The 20,782-nt window shown below is 47.4% G+C and overlaps 1 protein-coding gene across 1 annotated transcript; it reads left to right on the forward strand.

Moving 5' to 3' along the window:
- Nucleotides 1-844: 844 nt before the first annotated feature.
- MTHFSD (methenyltetrahydrofolate synthetase domain containing) lies at nucleotides 845-19,061 on the forward strand. The gene is made up of 7 exons (XM_058813353.1): nucleotides 845-973; nucleotides 2,267-2,380; nucleotides 3,558-3,671; nucleotides 6,130-6,220; nucleotides 6,976-7,088; nucleotides 7,299-7,424; nucleotides 15,730-19,061. Exons 1-7 carry the CDS (start codon nucleotides 845-847, stop codon nucleotides 16,231-16,233), a joined length of 1,191 nt encoding a protein of 396 aa, XP_058669336.1. The 3' UTR covers nucleotides 16,234-19,061.
- The last annotated feature ends 1,721 nt before the right edge of the window (nucleotides 19,062-20,782 follow it).

The raw sequence follows: 20,782 nt of genomic DNA on the forward strand, positions 1-20,782 counted from the left end.
AATATCATATCTACAATACAATACAATACAACATAATATAAATAATAATAAATATACCAACTCTGAAGACATCTCCCCCCTTCTCCAGCACGCTTTAAAATAAACCTTCATGAATTTTATTCGCCATTTCATTGTTCCTATGACCCCTCCATCCCTCCTCAGGAATGTCGGGATTCTCAAACTCCTTTATTTGTGGTGGTTTTAGTAGAATGCTCTAATTCTATAAATAATAAATCGCACAAACAAATAATTTATTATCCAATTAAAGGCGAGCAAGAAATGAACTTGTGGGAAGGCGGCAGACTGGGGAACCCACGTAGAGGCTGGACATTGTTTTATTCACCACCGGCCAGTTCTAAATGGAAAATCAACTAATGTGAGGGATATTTTTACAAAAAAAGGGGTGGGATTTTACTCCCAGCCATAAAACGTGATGGAAGGCCCGTGATGTTTGTATAATCTCCCGTTAGTGCGCCAGCACAGCCTTTTTAATGTTTAATTCCGTAAATAAATCGGGCCCTCAGCGACCTTCCCTCACGGCGCTTCCCCAACTTTGTCTTCGAGGCGTTTTGAGCCCTCAGCGCCGCCGTAGCCGCCGCGCTCCTGCCGGGGGCGTGGCCAAGGTGGAGGCTCCGCCCCTCCGCGCTGATACTATGAGAGGCCTGGTTTCTCGGCAGTGACGTCACTATTTTGAGGGGCAGACGCGGTGGTGACGTCACGGTGATGAGTTAGTGAGGGGCGGGGCGTCGCTGACGTCACGGCGCGGCGGAGGGAGCGGGCATGCGGGCGGGGATGGCGGTGACGTCACGGCGGGCGGGTGCGGGATGGCGGTGACGTCACGGCGATGGCGGCGGCGCTGCCCCCAGCGGGCCGCTCCAAGGGGGACATCCGGGAGCAGGTGTGGGAGCACCTGGAGGCCTCGGGCCTGGCCGACTTCCCGCGGCCCGTGCGCGGCCGCATCCCCAACTTCAAGGTACGGCCGGCGCTGGGCCGCGTCCTCCTGCTGCTGCTGCTGCTGCTGCTTCCCTGCCCCGCTCTGCCGGGAGCGGCGCCCAGTGCCCCCAGTGCCCCCCAGTGCCCTTCCAGATCCCCCCCTTAGTGCCCCCAGTGCCCCCTCAGTGCCCTCCCACATCCCCCCCAGTGCCCCCAGTGCTCTCCCCAGTTCCCCCCCAATGCCCCCCCCAGTGCCCGCAGTTGCCCCCCAGTGTTCCCTTCAGTGTCCCCAGTGCCCCCCAATGCCCTCACTGAACCCCTAGTTCCCTCCCAGAGTCCCTCAGTGCGCCCCAGTGCTCTCCAGTGCCCCCCAGCTCCCCCACAGTGCCCCCCCAGTACCTCCAGTTCTCCCTAGTTCCTCCCCAGTGCCCCTCAGTTCTCCCCCAGTGCCGCCCCCAGTGCCTCCAGTTCCTCCCCAGTGCCCCTCAGTGCCCTCCAATTCCCCCCCAGTGTCCCCAGTTCTCCCCAGTTCCTCCCCAGTGCCCTTCAGTGCCCCCCAGTTCTCCCCAGTTTCCCCCAGTTCCTCCCCAGTGCCCTCCAGTTTCCCCCTGGTTCTCCCCCAGTGCTCTCAGTTCCTCCCCAGTGCCCTTCAGTGCCACCCCAGTGCTTCCCAGTCCCCCCCCATGCTCCCCCAGTGCTTCCCAGTTCCCCCCAAATTCCCACAGTGCCCCCCAATTCCCCCCCCAGATCCTCCCAAGTTCCCCTCAGTTCCCCTCCAGTGCCCTCCAGTTTTCCCCCAGTTCCCCCTCAGTGCCCGCCCAGTGCATCGCCTAGCAGCCCTGGAAGGAAAGCAAACAAAGCCCCCTTGTCAATTCCCGAGCCACAGAGCGGTTTGGATATTAGGAAAAAAAATTTCACCGAAAAAATAATAAAGTTCTGGAATGCTCTTCCCAGGGAGGTGTTGAAATCACCATCTCTGGATGTGTTTAAAAGAAGACTGGGCATGGCACTGGGTGCTGTAGTCTGGTTGAGGTGTGAGGGCACGGGTTGGGCTCGATGATCTTTGAGGTCTCTTCCAACCTCGTTATTCTGTGATTGTGTGATTCTGGGATTCCATGATTCTGTGATTCTGTTTGAATTGGAAGGGAATTTAAAGCTCCCTCAGCAGCAACACCTTCACTATCCCCCTCCCAGCCCTGTCCAAGCTGGCACTGGACATTTCACAGAAAATTAGCCACCCCTCAATAAAAAATCTGCAGAAATCAGCCTGTCCAGAGGGCGAGAGGTTCTTCATTACCCATTTCTGCTGTGAGCTGATATTTTATGCAAACAGGGCTCCTCCCACGCTGCCACCAGGCTCCTGGGCTTGCAGCAGTTCCGAGCTGCCCGAGCAGTAAAAATAAACCCCGATGCTCCCCAGAGGAACGCCCGCTTCCTCACGCTGGAAGTAAGTGAGAGTGCTCAGAGTACGTGCAAATCCTCTGCTCTTGGCTCCTTCCCTGTGCCAGGGCTCCCTCCAGGCCTGCTGCTCTCTCAGGGAGCTGGAGGTGTTCAGCAGAGCACGGGAGGTGAAGGTGGATCCTGACAAACCTCTGGAAGGTGCCCGGCTGGTGGCTCTGCAGGTAAAGGCAGCCCTGAGGAGAGGCTGGGAGGGAACAGCACGGCTTGGGATGTGTCCCCTGAGTGAGCAAATTGTCCTTTGTGTTCTTAAAAAGCCCAGAAATTTCTCTCCTCAATTTGGTAAAAAGCCACCTCATAGGGGTCTTCACTTCAAACCTCAGGATACCAAATTTGACAGAAGCCAAAAGGTCCTGCCTAAGCAATTCACTAAAAAAAGAAGAGAACAAAGGAAATAATCCCTTTTGTGAGGTGTTTTTACCAGAAGCAAGAGCCCCCTGTCTCTGTAAGAGCTTTGTTATTTTGCCTGTCATTAAAACTTTTCTGTTTCCAACACTGCCTCAGAGCCATGCTGCTGATTTTATGCCATTTGGGGTAGCTGGGCTCTCTCAGGTGTGCTGGGTTCTCTGAGAAGTCACAAGACCTGGCTGGAGGAGAAAATACAGCTCACCTCAGCAACATCTGGCACTGCATCTTCAAGGGGTTTATGTGCACCTCAAATCAAAAAGTGTCCTGGAATGGTTTGGGTTGGAAGGGGTTTGAAGGATAATTCAGTTCCAGCCTCCTGCCATGGCAGGGACACCTTCCACCATCCCAGGCTGCTCCAAGCTCTGTCCAGCCTGGCCTTGGGCATTCCAGAAGCAGCCACAGCTTCTCTGGGCACCTTCTCTCCCCACCCTCACAGGGAGAATTTCTCCCTAATATCCCACCTAACCCTGCCCTTTGTCACTTTGAAACTATTATCTCATAAAGCTATTTAGAGACATAGCTGTAAAGGAGGAATTGTCTTTAAAGGTTTCTCCTGAAATATCTTCAAATGTCTGTCTTACCTTTTATTTCTTCAATAAACCTTTCTGTGGAATTTTCCTGTATTGGAGGAAATTAATCTTACAAGCACTTCACCATCAACAACATAAAAAATTCAATATTTGGCCCTGTAGTTTTTACTGTATGACAATAAAAACATTTCTTCAGTATAAAATGAACCTTCTCATGTGGTTCCTCAGGCAAGGAAGACTTTGCTGGTTCCCACACCACGTCTGAGGACTGGGCTGTTCAACAGGATTGTTCCCCCTCCAGGTGCAACCAAGGAGATGCTGAGGAGATGTGCCACATCCCAGGTGGGACTGAGGCATCAGGGAGGGCTGAATTAACCTTGGAGCAGCTGGAAGTTGGAAAAACTGAAATACCTTCCTGTTAGGATGTTATTCCTGGCTTTGTGTACATTGATAATGTTGAAATCAGGAGAAAATTCAGTCTTAGCATGACTGTATTGATATTTTTCAGTGGATTTTGGAAAATCATGACTTAAGGTGAGTTAGATCTTTCTTCATGCTCCTCCATCCTGCAGTTTTGAGCTGCTGAGCCCTCTGGGGAATATTTTAGTGCTCTTAGGTGTTACCAGATAGGGAAGTTACCAACTTCAACTAAGGAGATGCTGAGTAGATGTGCCACATCTGTCTGGCAGATGTGCTACATCTGTCTCAGGTGGGAATGAGGGATCAGGGAGGGCTGAGTTAACCTTGGGACAGTGTGGGCTTAGGATGAACCAGCTGGAGGTTTCTAAAACTGAAATACCTTCATGTTAGGATGTTATTCCTGGCTTTGTGTACATTGATAATGTTGAAATCAGGAGAAAATTCAGTCTCAGCAAGGTTGAAAGGGTTTTAAATTGATATTTCTCAGTGTCTTTTGGAAAACCATGACTTGAGGTGAGTTAGATCTTTCTTCATGCTCCTCCATCCTGCAGTTTTGAGCTGCTGAGCTCTCTGGGGAATATTTTAGTGCTCTTAGGTGTTACCAGGTAGGAAAGTTACCAACTTCAACCAAGGAAGTGCTGAGGAGATGTGCCACATCTGTCTGGCAGATGTGCTACATCTGTCTCAGGTGGGAATGAGGGATCAGGGAGGGCTGAGTTAACCTTGGGACAGTGTGGGCTTAGGATGAACCAGCTGGAGGTTTCTAAAACTGAAATACCTTCCTGTAAGGATGTTATTCCTGGCTTTGTGTACATTGATAATGTTGAAATCAGGAGAAAATTCAGTCTTAGCAGGGTTGAAAGGGATTTGAATTGATATTTGTCAATTGATATTTCTCAGTGTCTTTTGGAAAATCATAACTTGAGGTGAGTTAGATCTTTCTTCATGCTCCTCCATCCTGCAGTTTTGGGCTGCTGAGCCCTCTGGGGAATATTTTAGTGCTCTTAGGTGTTACCAGGTAGGAAAATGGAGTTTTTTTACAGAACCCAAGACCCAGAGAGCCGTGAATTGAGACATTTGCATGCAGCCACGTGGGGATTTCGGCTTTGCAGCGGTCTCTTGCTGCCCTCTCGTGTTCCAACCTCTCCGCACAGCCTCGGGCTGTGGCCAGACAGCCCTGCAGCGTTTACATCTTTATTTGCCATGAAAAGCCAACATGAAGAGCTTACCACAGGGATTTGTTTCCTCCTTTATCTCCTGCTAAAGGCAATAAAGTTCTGCAGCAACCCCGTAAACAACCGAGGTTGTAAAGGCTGGTAATTAGTAGTGACTTTCTTTGTTGAGAGTTCTATTGCAGTCATTAACTAATTAAGCTGTTCAGGGCTGAAGAGCACTTTTGTAAGAGACTTTTCTCTTGGCCTGCTGTCTGATCTGGGCTCTTACCACCCTGTGTCTGGTTTTTCCCCCAGCCCACTAATGAAGAAATGCTGTTGGCAGTTTGTATTTACAAAGCACTGTGCAAACAATCCCGACCACACTGCTGGGAGGTGCCTGATGGGTGTTAGTGCTGATAGTCAGCCACAAATTACTGAATTCTTGGGCTTTCTGCACTGCACAGAAAATGTGTGGCTCTTTATTGGGATTTTAATATTGTTAATTTATAATTAGCAGCGAGTTGAGTTGGTGTGAGGAGCATTTGCAGTGTGCTGTACACAGTTATTGGGAGTGATTGAATCACAAGATGGATTTTAAATAATTCTAAACCTCTGATGTTTAAAAACCCAAGTAAACATAATTTTTAATTTCTGCAATCTGGGCAGAATTTTCGTTAAGATGAGAACAGATTGAAGAGGAGTGGGTGGGGTTGAACAAGGAGAGAGGAGAGGAAAAAAAAAATTGTATCACTTTGTGTAACTCCAGATTTCTTTGTGCTGTAGCTGTCTGTGTCTCAATTAACTTTGTGATTTGTATTTCAGAATTAATTGAAGCATTTGTAGTGCTCTGGTATTCCTCAGGCTTTTAGTAGAGTAGGGAAGTGTAAATAGGAAGTGTCACTTGTCCTCATTTTTAGGAACAGAGTTCCAAAAAAAAAGTTTCAAAATATCAGCTTTTGATCCTAAATAAAAAACTTTGCCTCTAAAAGTGCCCACCTCCCTCAGCTCTCCTTGCAGTGTGCCAAAATTCCTGTCACTCTAGTAGGGAATCTATTCTAGGATTCCCTGGGGGATAACTTCCCAGACATGTACAGCTTGGCTAAACATGGAAGAGACACTTGGAAACGTGGGCAGTTACTGGGATTTATCAAAATACCCTGGATTTCTGCCTCAGTCCTTGGAAGATCGTGTCCTCTGCAAACCTCAAATGTTGTTTTTTCCTGCAGGGTGTGAGAGACTTCAGCGTGCCTGTGGGGCTGGATAGCAAAGCACAAGTGGACTTGGTTGTTGTGGGGTCAGTGGCTGTCTCTGAAAAAGGTGAGGAGAAACTTGCAGCAGAAAGTCCCAAATCCCAGCCCAGTGGCAGAGCCAGATTTCTCCTTGCAGCTGAGCTGTGGCCTTGGCTTCTGCCATTGTGTGTGCCCAATCCCTGCTGCCAGGGAAGCAGGGGTGCCTCGGGATGCAGGGGGCACACAGCCCTGGCCTCAGAGATGTTCTGGGGCTATTTCAGTGGTTTTTTTTCTTGAGGAAAGCAATTCTTTGTGTTCTGAAGGAATCCAAGCAGGCTCCCTGTCACAGATCTGCTCTGCTCACACAGGCTGTGTGAAAGGCCTTGTGTTAGACCTGCTGATTCAGGGCCTATTTGGGGATCAGATTTTGCATTTTCTAGTATTTTGGAAACCTGCTGGTGCTGAAAATTTTCCACTGACTTTATCCCTTGCCTAAAATAACACAGTTTTTATATGTGACCCAGACTCCTCTTTACCCACATTAACCTGTGTGGGACATGAATAGAAGGTTCTAAATACAATTGCTAAATAAACTGCTGGGTTAATTACATTGAATTTGTTTATTCTGAATGGGAAGCTTCTGGGATCTTTTAGAAGTCATTAAAAACTGATTTTTTATTTCATTTCAGTGCTGATTTCAAGGAAAGCTGCACTCTGTGAGAGTTGCTGATCTGATTTTTTCCAGAGTTACAGCTTGCAGACTGCTGGGTTAATTACACCATTTTAACAACTTTCCACTGTGCTGTTTGGGGTTTTTATTTTTCACACTTTTCTGTGCTTTAGGCTGGAGAATTGGCAAAGGGGAAGGTTATGCAGACATGGAATATGCAATGATGGTGTCCATGGGGGCAGTGCAGGAGGACACACCTGTGGTCACCATTGTGCACGACTGCCAGGTGAGCTGAGATGTTCAGATGTCCCCTGTGCAGCTGGGAGGGAGCTCTGGGACACTTCTGCTCTGTGTGCAGAGGAGACATGGAATGAAGCTGGTTTGGCATCTTCCTTCCCATTGTCTTTGATGGATTTTCATGTGACAAGACATCAGGAACGGGGCACAGCTTTAGGGAGTTTGTTTTTAGCTACTTAACCAAATCTCTGCCTTGTAGGTGCTTGACATAGCAGAGGAGCTGCTGGGTGACCATGATTTAACTGTGGATTACATCCTCACTCCAACCAGGACCATCCAGACCCATTGCAAACGACCAAAACCTCAGGGAATAATGTGGCACAAGGCAAGTTCAGTTTAACAAAACCTCAGGGAATAATGTGGCACAAGGCAAGTTCAGTTTAATCCAGTTAAAACTTAAACCTTTGCTGCTGGTGGCACAAACCAAGTTCGATTTAATCCAGTTAAAACTTAAACCTTTGCTGCTGGTGGCACAAATCAATTTCAATCTTAATCAAGTTAAATCTTAAATATTTGCTGCTGGTGGCACAAACCAAGTTCAGTTTAATCCAGTTAAATCTTAAATCTTTGCTGCTGGTGGCACAAACCACATTCAATCTCAATCAAATCTTAAACCTTTGCTGTTGGTGGTTTACTGGTACCAATAACCTGCTGATAAACCCCCCATTTTTATATAGAAACAATTTTAAAAATTAGAAATATTTGGTGAAACAGCAGATGTATTTGTCAGGTGAAACAAAGCAGCAGCCTCTGTGGGCAGTGGGGTTTTAGGGGTAATGGTGAGGAGATATTTCCCTCCATCTGAGGTTGCTGTATCCATGGGTTATCAGGAGGCGCTGCCCCATCCTGAAGTGTCCCAGGGGTGGGACTGGTGGGTAAAGTCTGTGCTGCTCTGGTTGTGAAGGGGAAACACAACCTGCTGCTGGTACATTGCTGTTCCTGCAGTGGATTCACTTTCCAGGGATAAATCGGTGGCTGCAGCTCAATTTCAGGTGGAAGAAGAGAGACTTTAAACATGAATCTTTATTTATTGGTAATTCTGTTATGGATTGGCCTTTTCCCCCTGCCCAGAGTCAGAAACTTCCTCAGCTTCCCAAGTAGTTTCAGGAAAGCCTGGAGTGAATTGTTTTACTGGAGGTTCCTGCTGGGAAAGCTTTTTCTTTGTCATTGGATTTTCATTTCTGAAATCATCCAGTCAGGGAGCAGACCCAGTCCTGCATGAGTGAGTACAGCAGGAATGCTGAAATGAGGAATTGTGCACCCACATCTTACAGAAACTGAGCAATTTTAAGGGAATACTCCCAGGGAAGGAAATCAAAATTTGTTAAAATTTACCAACCAGCTGAAAGAGTTAAATTTCTTTAGGTAATGTATCTACAACAAACAAATTCTAGCCAGGACTATTTTTATTCCAGAAGTGGGAGAGCATTTTACCCTGCCTGTGGTTGAGGATTTGAGGTTATAAATAAATAAATAACAGCTCTGTCTGCCCTAGTGCATTTTTTCCATTGAATTATTTTTGAATTGTAATTTTTTTTTAGGATATTATTGAATGTAATTGTGTTGAAGGCCTACCCCTTGTGCTCCATCCATCTTGCCAACATATTTTTGATCAGTTTGTCTGCCTTGGTGTCAGACTTCTCAGTAAGTGGCCTTGCTGACACTTTTTTATTTCTTTTTTTGTGCCTTTAGCAGAAACTGAATTTTCTGCAGCTTTCACTGAGAATGGAGCATGGATTGACCCTTTATTTGAATATTTCAGTGTTGATTTAACACCTTTTGTTTGGAGCTGTATGGATTAAATAGGAATATTGGAGAAGACCAGGGATAATCATCACTTCTCAGTCTTTTTGGGATCAGAACAAAGTGTGGTGTCTGCATGAAGCAGAAATTACCATTGTCCCCAGGGAAATGAGTGACATTTATTTAGTGTGTGGTGTTCAGTTTTTGCACAGAGGGGTTTGGAGGTGGGAGGTCTGGTTAATCACAGGGTGTGAAAAAGGCAGCATTTGATAGGGGCTATTTCAGTGTTTGTCCTTTGGATTTTCCTGGCTACTTCTCCATCATTTTCTCTCCATCCTTTTCTCCTTCAAATCCTGGCTTTGCTGGTGCATTCCTGTTCCTCAGAGCAAAACGAAATGAACCAAGAGGCAGTGAGTAAATAAATCATCCACTTGTAAACACGGGCTTTTGTCAACACTGAGTAGCTTAACTTCATTGTGAGGACCTGTGAGGTGGAAAATCCATTGTTTAAAAAAAGCTGATCCTTGGGGAGCAGGGCTGGACAATGTTTAGGGGTTTGAAATCCAGGTGTTTGCAAATATGGGATTGCAGCTGAGGGTTGTTGTGGGGATGTGCTGTCAGTAATGCACACTCAGCTCCAGAGGGAAGGGAAGGGAAGGAGGAGCTCACCCAGCAAACAAATCCATGCTGAAGGAGCTGCTGCATTTTCCTGGAGTGCTTTTGTGTGTTCTGAGCTGTTTAAAGACTTCCAAGGAAGTGGAAGAGCCACAACGTCATCAACACCAAAGAATCATTATCAGGCACTCCAGAAACACTTCAACATCCCCAGTGCTGGGGGGTGTTTGTGGAACTTTTGTCTCTCTGAGGTCAGAGGTTTGGGACATCAATTTGAGTTACTGGAGGGCAGCAGGAGCTGCTGAGAGCTGAGCACTCTGGAGAACTTTATTTGGATGCCAGTGGAGAATTATTTGGCTTCATCTGTCATGAAAATCCAACCCATTGTTTCTGGGAACTCTAAATTCATGAAGCTACTTGCTTTCTCATTTAATATTTTCTATGGGTAACTGTGATCTTTATCTGGGACACTGGCTATTATATTTGTCCCAATTAGCAAGTTATTTGTGCTGTGCTTATTTTAAATTGAAACTGTGCGGACAAATTAAAATGTTTGAGTTCGTGAAAAGGGAAAGGAGAGTAGTTGGTGGAAAAATCACTAAATTTTAGCAAGTATTTCCTTCTGGCTTTGAAATAATTCTTTTGCTGAGGATTTTGTAGGAGTAGGAAAAGAATTTTCCTGAAATGAAATGAAATGAGATGAAATGAAATGAACTGGGGGGGAATCCCAGTGGCAGAGAGGGAAACAACAAACAACAGCTTTGGGTGTGTGATAAAACATCTGGAAAGGAAAGCTCAAAAAATGCACCCATCCAAGCTGGCAAATTGCAGCCAGTGTAGGCAGGGCTTTGTTTTGGTGTGGATTTTGGGATGGTTGGGGCAGGGAATGTTTCCACACCTGCTCACACATCTCAGCACCTTTGCAAAGCTCAGCCTCGCTGCAGAGTCCCCAGAATGCCCTGATGGATTCCCAGTGTGGGCTGCACGAGTTTCTCCTGAGGGACACCAGCAGGCTGCCAGCTCCCAGCCATGTGCCCTTGGGTTGTGTGCACATATTTGGACATTTTGTGCACATGAACGATAAAATGTTCAACTGTGCTGGCCTTGCTGTGCTGGCCTTGTCTGTGCCACACATCCCTGTTTGCTCAGAGCTCCTGGAAACGAGGACACAGCATGAAAAAGGGACACAGCACAAGAATTTGGGTCTGTGCTGGAGGTTTTGAGCAATCTGGGGTCAGAGGCCTCTGAGGATGAACCTTGCAAGCACTTTTGCCCACTTGGTGGATCTGCAGCCCTGGAGGTGTTGGGTGCTGTTTGCAGCCTGCCAGGGCAGCAGCATCACTCTCCATCTTAAAATCATGGAATGGGTTGGGTTGGAAGGGATTTGAAAGAGAATCTTATTCCAAGCCCCTGCACACCTTCCACTGTCCCTGAGTGCTCCCCAGCCTGGCCTTGGACACTTCCAAATGTCCCCAAGGGATGTGGCAGCCACAGCTTCTCTGGGCACCTGTGCCAGGGCCTCCCCACCTCACAGGGCACAATTCCTTCTCTATATCTAAACTAAATTTTGCTCTTTTCCATTCTGAGGCCATTCCCCTTGTGCTGTCACCGATGTCACCGTCCCTCTCCAGCTTTCTTGGAGCCCATTCAGATCCTGGAAGGTGCTGGGATGTCTCCAGGCTGAACAGCTGCAGTTGGGAGGGGGACTGAGGTGTCCCAGTCCTCCTACCAACTTCATGGCCTCCTCTGGACTCAATCCAACATTCCATGGTTTTCTGCTGCAGGGAACACCAGAGCTGAGCACAGGATTCCAGGTGGGGGCTCACAAGATCCAGGTGTTCCTGTGTCAGTGAGATGAGGAGCAGAATGAAATAGCAGGATAAGGACAGCCTCCCATCCCATCCCATCCCATCCCATCCCATCCCATCCCATCCCATCCCATCCCATCCCATCCCATCCCATCCCATCCCTCACTCCAGGGAGGTCTCAGTGCTCTTTGCCCTGCCCTGGCTGCCTCAGGGGTCAGCATTTCTCACTCTGACCCAGGACAAACACATCCTTCATTCTCCACAGCAGAATATTGGAAATGGCTCTGATCAGAGGTCTGGGATAGCAGAGGATGAGGAGAGCCCTGGTGTCCAGCAGGGATGCTGCAGGATCCATCTGCCACCACATTTTGGGGTCAAACCAGGTGTCATAGCCATGGATGCTGTGGGTTAAGTGCACTCAGCATCCAGGACTTTTTTTTCCCTCAGGTTTCTGTCAGAAAGGGGCCACATTTCCCTCCTCAGCTCCTTTCCCAGTAATTGTGTGTCAGAAGAATTTATCCAGCCTGCTGTCCTCTTTCCCCAAGGCTCTCCCAGCCATGGCAGGGATTATTAAATGATTAATTTGCTTTGGTGGGGTTATTTTTAATCAAAATCACTTCAGAGTTTATGGCACAGACCCATGAGCATTTCTTTGGCCAACCCCAGAGGGCTGAAGTGTGGAATTGGTCTGGGAATTGGTGGTCAGGGGATAATAGGGAATAGTTTATGGCACAGACCCATGAGCATTTCTTTGGCCAACCCCAGAGGGCTGAAGTGTGGAATTGCTCCGGGAGTTGGTGGTCAGGGGATGACAGGGAACTTCTTCAGCTTTGGTTTCACTAGCAAAGCTAAATCCCAACACTCAATCCAAGCTTTCAAAACATCAGTAAATGGTTTGGCCTTGGTTTTAAAGGGATGGGGGAAGCTTCCAATGCTGGGTTTGCCAATGTTCACAGAGATGGATCAACCAGACCTGGGCTGGAATGTCCCTAAATTCTGGCTTAGCCTAAAGCAGTAGGCAGGGACAGGAATAAGGATGAGCAAGGTTAGAGAGGACTGATCAGCCATCCCAGAAGTGTGCAGCTTGTTGAAAGAGAGGAGGAATATCTTTGGCCTCTCTCCACATGGAAATAAATCCTTGCAATCCTCCCCAGCTCACAGGACAAAAGGAACTTTTAGCATCATTGTAATTAGCAACACATTGTGCTATCACGAGGTTCTTTTGTTTGCTCTCTTGCAACAGAGCAGAACAAGCTTTTTCCTCTCCCCTGCCACCCACTGCCCCCTTTGCCCTTTTAGTTCTCACACTCAAAAACCCCAAAACCCCAATGGATTTATTTGTTGAATTGAAACCCCAAATGGAGTTTCTGCCTTTCAGTGGCATAAAAATGAGAGAAAACAAGGAAGGGTTTAGAAGGTTTGGTCCAGCTGAAGTGTTCTCCTAGAACCCAGAGAAAAAAGCCCTTAAGGTAAATCCCTGTGCCTCTTGTGACAGGAGGGTGTCAGCTGACAGTGGCAGAACTTGTCTAATGTTTTTTACAAATCTTTGCTAATACAAAAGAAAAAAGTCTTAAATCAGCTGCCTTTGTTGCTTTGGTGAAGGTCTGTTGCTGTTGTGCCTGCACAGGGCTGGATTTTGAGGCAATGACAGAATCACTTCATGGTGGGGTTTGATCAGAACTTTAAAGAAAAGAGTTCATAGCCCTTACAAAAATCCCAGAATCACTGAGGTTGGAAAACACCTCCAAAATCATCAAGTCCAACCTGTGACAGATCCCAGACCAGACTGCTGAGTTCCATGTCCTGTCTTTCCATAAACACCTCCAGGGATGAGGACTCCACCGTGGGCAGATATTCCAATGTCTGATCTCCCTTTCTGTGCAGAAGTTCCTCCTAAAACATAAACGCTGTTGTCACTGCATCTTCCTGAGGCTGCCAGGAGCCTGAAACAGCAGCTCCAAGAGCTGCAGCTGATGCCAAAATCTCTGTAGTGAGAGGAGGTGCCTGGTGGAAGTCCCTTGGAGATTGTGCTGTTCCCTGCATTATCTAAATCCTGCCCTTGGATTGTCCTGGGAATTCCAGGGTTGATCCTCTCAGTGTCCATCTCTGATTCCCCAATCTCCAAAGCCCTGAGGGTTTGCCCTTGGTGGCATTTCCCTTTCTAACCAAACACCCAAGCCATGCCTTGGCAACTGAGTTTAATTTCAGGATGAAAGGAGCAGTTCTTGGGCTGTGCTTTGGGGCCAGGAGTGATTGGGTTGCATGAGAGCAGAAAAATGTTTTTCCTGTTTGGTTTAATTAGCATAGAGCTTCCATTTCACATGGAAATTTGACAGAGGACAACAAACCTTCTTCATTGTTGGCCAGTACAAACAAAGTGAGATCCTTCAGCCCTTGGTTTGATGTTGTATCACTCAGGGAAGGGGGGTTTGCTGTCAAACACAGCACTTGGAATTCTTGGCTGAGAAAAACAAATCAGCCCCAGAATCCACAGAGTAATAACTCTGTAAAATGTGGAAATGCTCTGCACCTTTGTGAGTGAGGAGGCTCCTGGAGCAAGTCCTTGCTGTTTGATGTTGTGTTAGCAGAGCTAGCCAGGCTTTATGGAAATCATGGTTTTATTTAGTTCCAGCCTGAAATAAAACCTTGCTTGTTTGCTCTTCAGAAGATGAAGAGAATGCTGTTGAGTGACTTGCCTGTCACCTCATCCTGACACTGCCCCCACCCTGCCTTGGCTGTTCCTCGAGTCACTTCAGGGCTGGGTTTGTGTCCCCAGGGAGCTGAGCTTGATGCTGTGCAGACACAGGCTGGCTGTGCCTGGAACTGCAGGAGCAGCAATCCAGAGGCTCTGGGTGTTTAATTCCAATGGTGAGGTCTGAGCTGCAATCCAGAGGCTCTGGGTGTTTAATTCCCATAGTGAGGTCTGAACTGGGAGCTCTGCAGGCATACTGGGATGTACTGGTGCTGTTCCAGCCCAGCCTGCTCACGGTGCCCTCTCACATCCTGGGTCTCTGCTAGCTCAGGCATTGCCTCCCCAGGCTCTGCTTTGCTCCCTACATTTCAGCATTGGAGCTGGTGTTGATGGATGTTGGGCTTGTCCAGCAGCCAAGCAGGAATTCCTCCTCTTTCCAAGCTCAGTGTGCAAGCCAAGAGCTCAACCACATGAGCTGGGGAACCACTGCATTTCCTGCCAGTGCCTGAGTGCAGCCTGGGGCATCTCATGCCTCATATGGATGGGGTTCAGCTGTTGAGAGGAAGAGCCCTTCCAGAAAAGCTCTTTGGGTCAGGCCTGGATGGATGGATGGATGGCAGCAATAACAAACTCACAGTGTGAGTGCAGTGTCCCAGCACTTCCCTGTGGGGTCTGAGGAGCTGTGGGTGCCGTGGGAGGTCGGGTGGCACAGAGGGGATGTGCCCCAAGCAGGGGATGTGCCTCCAGCTGGGCCCACATGCGCAGGAACCCTGCTCCAAGGCACGCTCCTGCTGCAGCTCCTCCATTGTGTGAGCCAGCCAGGGATTTCCTGTGCTGGGGCAAGAGAGCACCAGGAGCCCTGCAGGATGGAAGGGTCTGCTGGGTTGGGGTGGCTTCTGCCAGGGCTGGGGTTGTGTAGGATTCTGTCAGGCCAGGGTTTGTGTAGGATTCTGCCAGGATAGGGATTGTGTAGGGTTCTGTCAGGACAAGTATTGTGTAGGATTCTGCCAGGGCAGGGATTGTGTAGGGTTCTGTCAGGCCAGGGGATTGTCAGGACAAGGATTGTGTAGGATTCTGTTAGGGAGGGGGATTGTCAGGGCAGGGATTGTGTAGGATTCTGGCAGGACAGGGATTTTGTAGGATTCTGCCTGAGCAGGGATTACGTAGGATTCTGCCAGGACAGGGATTGTTATGGGAGGGATTCTGTAGGATTCTGCCAGGGCAGGGATTGTGTAGGATTCTGACAGCACAAGGATTCTGCAGGATTCTGTCAGGCCAGGGAATGTGTAGGGTTCTGGCAGGACAAGGATTGTGTAGGGTACTGCCAGGACAAGGATTGTGTAGGGTTCTGGCAGGACAAGGATTGTGTAGGGTTCTGCCAAGACAAGGATTGTGTAGGATTCTGCCAGGGCAGGAGCACAGGCTCTCAGTCAAAGCAAACACAGAGGGAGAACAAGGAGAATGCAGATCTGAAAGCACTGAGGTAAATAAATGTCACATTGGAATATTCCTGCCTTTGGTTGGGATTTGCCTGCTGGATCCACGTTGTGCTGCTCACTTCAGGAGTCACTGATGTTTATTTTTGTCCTGAGTGTGTATTTAGGGAGCCTTCCCAATCAGAGCAGCAATTAGGGACATTTGGAATGCTCTGGCTGTCTGCATGGCAGGAGGATAATAAGGTTCCTCTCTTTTTGTGGCACAAACAGCATAATCTTTTTCTGGAAGGCAAGAAATCCTTTTACAATAATTACATCCATCTTCCTCCTTTTTAGGTCAGCTCTGAGATGCTGGGAAAAATCCCCATCCTAAAGACTCTTCGCTGGAGGGAGAAGCAGGCTGGCAAGGATGTCACCCTCCAAGATGAACACCCAGCCCTGGCAAACACCAGCAGAGCAGCAATTCCAGACAGGAAGGTGATGGCTGCAAATCCCCAGCCATGGGGTGACCCTGTAAATCCCAAATGTGTAAATCCCAAATCTGTAAATCCCAAATCTGAGGGGTCTGACACAACCACCACTGTGTACGTGGGGAACCTGCCTGGCAGCCTGAGGGTGAGCCAGCTGAAAAGTGCCCTGAGGGAGCTGCAGGTGCTTCCTGCTGCCCTCAAGTGGCAGGGGGCACAGCACAGAGCTTTCCTGGACTACAGGGACCAGGGGGCTGCACACAGAGCTCTGTCCTCCTTGCAGGGCCTGAGCCTTGGGGGCAATGCCCTGAGAGTGGAGCTGGCCAAGAGCCACAGGGACAAAGGGCAAGGAGAAATCAATACCCACAAATGAGTATGGAGGGGAAAAACCCACAAAAAAAGGTGTTTTCATTGTTTTGTGAGAAACCAACCTGAAGTTTTAAGGTTTTTGTAACCGTCAGGTTTAACAAAACCAAATTTCTGCACAAACTTTCTTCACTTCCACACATGGACATGCAAAGGTTTGTCCCCACAAGTGTCAGAGGAGCCATTTCTCCATAAATAATTGCCCACAAAGTACCCACACTCTGGTTTTGGTGCTGTTTAGTGGTTTTGTTAAGCCTGGCTTAAAGCCCTGCCCCTTGATACCTGTGAGGTTAAAAGGCAGCAGCAGGAATTCTGTCCTGAGGGTAACAATTCTGTTTACTGAAAAATGGGCTTTGCCTGTTAGAAGTTTTCAATTTATTTTTTATAAAAATGACCTGAGAGAGAGAGAGATTATGCTTTTTGTGCCTTGCAGAGTAGCTGTGGAGACACTGGCTTAGTTCTAGCTCTAGTGAGAGCTAGTAACACCAGGTGGGAAAGATGGGAATCCTTTCTCAGCTTTTGGCTAAATCAGCCCTTGATAAACCTCATATTTCTTATTTCAGAGGAAAACAAATACTAATTTCAAATCCCAATTTTCTTTGCTTTTCCCCAAAACTGCTTTTCTGGTGGATCAGATAATTATAAAATTATAATTTTAGAATTTAGCTATATAATTTTATAATTTAGCTGTATAATTCTATAATTCAGCTGCTTTTCCTGATTGTCTCTTCTCATGGGATGTGATTCCTTTGCCTCTGTGAAATAACATTATTATTATTATTATTATTATTATTATTATTATTATTATTATTAAAATGGCAACCAGGCCCACCATGGTCAGAGCTTGTTGGTGCTCAGTCTGGCATGGAATTCTTTGGGAATTTGCTGGAGATTGATGCTTTGTCACCATCCCTGATGCTCTTTCACATCCCAGTGAGGAAGATGAGGCATCACCACCCAACTTCTCCAGCTGAAAATGCTCCCAGGCACTGTCCTGGCCATGAACATTCCCTCCCAGTGAATGGCCAATAATGATTTATCTGCTATGGCTCTTATTACCTTTTTTTTTCCCTCTTGGGTTTCCTATTCCTGAAAAACAAGTTAAATTTTGGCCCAGCCATCCTTTCTAAACAGAAGCACTTTTGCCAGTGGTGCTGGGCACGTAGTCAAAGTAAGCATCTAAATGGATTTTTTTTTTTTAAGTAAGAGTTGGAAAGTTTTTTCTTTTAGCCAGGGAGTACTGTGAAGTGTATTTTAAGCAGATTATTATGCCTTGAGGGTCAGACATTTATTCAGTATTAAATATAAAGTTCTCATCATTTGTGGGCCTGTAGGGAAGGGCTGAAGGAAAGCTTTGGAGTACAGGAAGGACAAAGAGCACCACAGGAGGCAGCAGGATGGGCAGAGGGATGGAGCAGCTCTGCTGGGAGGAAAGGTAGAGAGAGTTGGGATTGTTCAGCCTGGAGGAAGGTTTTGGGGTGAGCTCATCACTTTCCAAATGGAAATGACTCCTTCTCCCAAAGGAGAGGGACAGTGGATAAGGCATGGATGGACAGGACCCAGTGAAAGGCTTCAAACTGCCAGAGAGTGGATTTAGATGGGACTTTGGGAAGGAATTGTTCCCTGTGAGGGTGCTGAGGCCCTGGCACAGGTGCCCAGAGCAGCTGTGGCTGCCCCTGGATCCCTGGCAGGGCTGGACAGGGCTGGGGCACCCTGGCTTGGTGGAAGGTGTCCTTGTTCACAGTCCTTGTTTGTAGCACAGGAGCTGGAACAAGATGATCTTTGAAATCCCTTGCAACCCAAACCATTCTGTCATTCTGTGAACTTCTTGTAAGGTCAGCAAAGGATCTGGAACAAATCAGGAGTTCCATTCCATTCTTTGTGCAGCTCCAAATGATTTCCAGTATCACTGAGCCCAAACTCAGGCTGCACAACCCTCTGGGTCTCATTGCAGCCCTTGGCATTCAAGGCTGAGAGCCAGGGTTATGTTACTGCCCAAACACACTCCCTGCATCAGCAGCTTCCAAAGCAGAGGAAAGAAAAGCAAAAAAATAATTATCCATCCCTGCCTGCCCCTTCCAAATGATGGCAAATTGAGTAATGAGATCATTTGCTGTTCCTTTTCACTCTGGGATATTTCTTGCTCTGCTGAAGATATCCAGGTGACCTTAGCAGTTAAAATCCAGTGACTCTGCCAAAGAAAACTTCCAGCATCTCAAACTTTCCCTGTTGCATTTCAGGTGTGACCCTTTTCTGGTCCCATTTGTGGGGATCACATCCTCTACCTTCTTTCCTTTCTTCCCATCTTGAGTTTCAGTGCAGATCTGTTTGTGTGTTCTGTAAATGTGGTGACTTTGCTTGCTTTCCTGTCAGCCCAGCCTGCAGCCAGGGCCCAGCTTGGTTTGGACAAACATCTGGATGTTTTTCTGTTTGCAGTTGTGGCTCTGGGTGAACCCACAGGTGAGCAGTGTCCAAAACCTTGGCTCTTTCCAGCCTGTCATTTGTTTCTGTCATGTTTCAATGCCACTTTTCGCTGTATTTACCCAATATCCTTTCCCAGCTGAGAGTGAAACTCCAAACCATGCCATGAGGAGTTGCTGACTAGGGCTGTGCAACAGGTTGGAAATCAGGAGGAATTTCTTCATGGAAGGGGTGGTCAGGAGGTGGTGGAGGTGTCCAAGGAAGGGCTGGAGCTGGCACTCAGTGCTCTGGGCTGCTGACAAGGTGGGGATGGGTCACAGATTGGATTTGATTATCCTGGAGCTCTTTTCCAGCTTTTATGATTCTGTGAACTGTGGTTAGGAGAAAAAATAATTACTGTAAGCGTATTAGCATTTTGAATGGATTGGAAAAATGCTGCAGAATTTTGTATTTTTGATCAGGTTATTAATAAATATCAAGGTTTTTCAGGTGCTGCCATCTCAGTCAGTAAATCCCTGTCTGAAATCAGGATGGGGCTCTTGGTGCTGACCTTCTCCAGCTAAAAGACATTTCAGTGCCAGCTGCCAAACTGCTGTTGAATAAATGAAATTAATTAAACACAGGAATGGCCAAGGCACAGCCCTGCATGGCCTTCTGGTGTCTGCAGCTGTGTGATGTGGATTTTCTCTTGTGGGCTGACCCTAAAGGAAGCAGCAGATTGTGTAGAAAAAGTGAATGAGGCAGTGTGCCTGTGTCAGAGCTATTGTTCCAGGCTCTCTGCAGCCTCAGGAAGGCATCACTTAGAGCAGACAGGAGGGATTTCTGTAACTTCACAAAACTCTGAAGTGCAGGAGATTTTATTGAATCCTTGAGTTCTGATCTTATAAGTAATCTCGAGGAATTGAAGCCTGCTATGTTTTACTTTGGCCTAGATCAAGGCTATGCCAGATACCAACAATCAAACCATAAAATTCACAGCCTGAAATATTCTCTGAGGGCATGAACAGCCTTTAAAGAGCAGAATATTTCCTCAAGTCATAATTCCTCATTCTGTGCCTGCTGTAGTGTGATACTGAGATCCCAACAATCAAAACATAAAATCCATAGCCTGAAATATTCTCTGAGTGAATGAGCAGCCTTTAAATAGCAGAATATTTCCTCAAATCATAATTGCTCATTCTGTGCCTGCTGTAGCTGTGACCTGTGATACAAGATACCAACAATCAAACCATAAAATCCACAGCCTGAAATATTTTCTGAGTGAATAAACAGCCTTGAAAGAGCAGAATATTTCCTCAAATCGTAATTCCTCATACTGTGCCTGCTGTAGCTGTGACCTGTGCACAAAGACACAAAATGTGCCTCATCTCAGGGGCGTCCTTACTCAGTTTTACTGCTTAAAACTCATCAGAAGATCTTCAGCAGGGGCAAGGCAGTGCCTGGATGCTGCAGAAAGGTCTGAAATGCTGCTGATGTGTAGATTTCATGTTCTGTCTAGGCTGTTTAGGCCTGGAAAGGCCCAGGGATGGCCTTGAAGAGCCGGCGCTTCAAAGGACGAGGAGAGACTTCTGATCTCGTCTCGGTCTCGGTGTTTATTAATTGTTTATCTAAAAGATTTTCTTTCAGCCCGACAGAGGTCTGCACAGCAGCCAGCCATGGGCACACTGCGAGCCCCCGGGCGGTCACCTATCTTTATACCCAAAGTTACGTGTACAATATTTATCATTTTTCCCCAATACCTTCTACCCTTATTAACCGGTGCACTTCTAGTAATAACCAATCCCAAAGTGCCACCATCACCACAGAAGATGGAGGCCAAGAAGAAGAAGGACAGGACACGCCCCAATTCCTCCATCTTACTTCTTTAGGCCCCCCTGTACAGAAATCCTAAACCCTGTGTTTTACACTCTAATTAACTTATCCCTTCACCATTCACCCAGTGAAATCCTCCCATCCTCACACAGGTGTCGTCTCCTGTGTCGGATCAAAGTGCAGCCACCAGACACTTCTGGCAACGTTCCAGGACTCCCGAGCCCCCCAAGGGTGTTCTTGGCCACTCTGCACCTCCATCCTGAGGTGCTGAGATCCCACACTGATGGATCTCTGCTCTGCTTTTAACGGGGAGTGCAGTGATC

The sequence above is a fragment of the Ammospiza caudacuta genome, chromosome 13 (genome assembly GCF_027887145.1).
Source record: "Ammospiza caudacuta isolate bAmmCau1 chromosome 13, bAmmCau1.pri, whole genome shotgun sequence".
Taxonomy (NCBI): Eukaryota; Metazoa; Chordata; class Aves; order Passeriformes; family Passerellidae; genus Ammospiza; species Ammospiza caudacuta.

Excerpts from the sequence above, each read along its gene's own strand:
- MTHFSD (XM_058813353.1), top strand. The coding sequence starts at position 845 with ATGGCGGCGGCGCTGCCCCCAGCGGGCCGCTCCAAGGGGGACATCCGG. Across the intron at positions 2,381-3,557 it reads CCCGCTTCCTCACGCTGGAA|GCAAGGAAGACTTTGCTGGT; the intron begins GTAAGTGAGAGT and ends GTGGTTCCTCAG. Across the intron at positions 6,221-6,975 it reads AGTGGCTGTCTCTGAAAAAG|GCTGGAGAATTGGCAAAGGG; the intron begins GTGAGGAGAAAC and ends TCTGTGCTTTAG.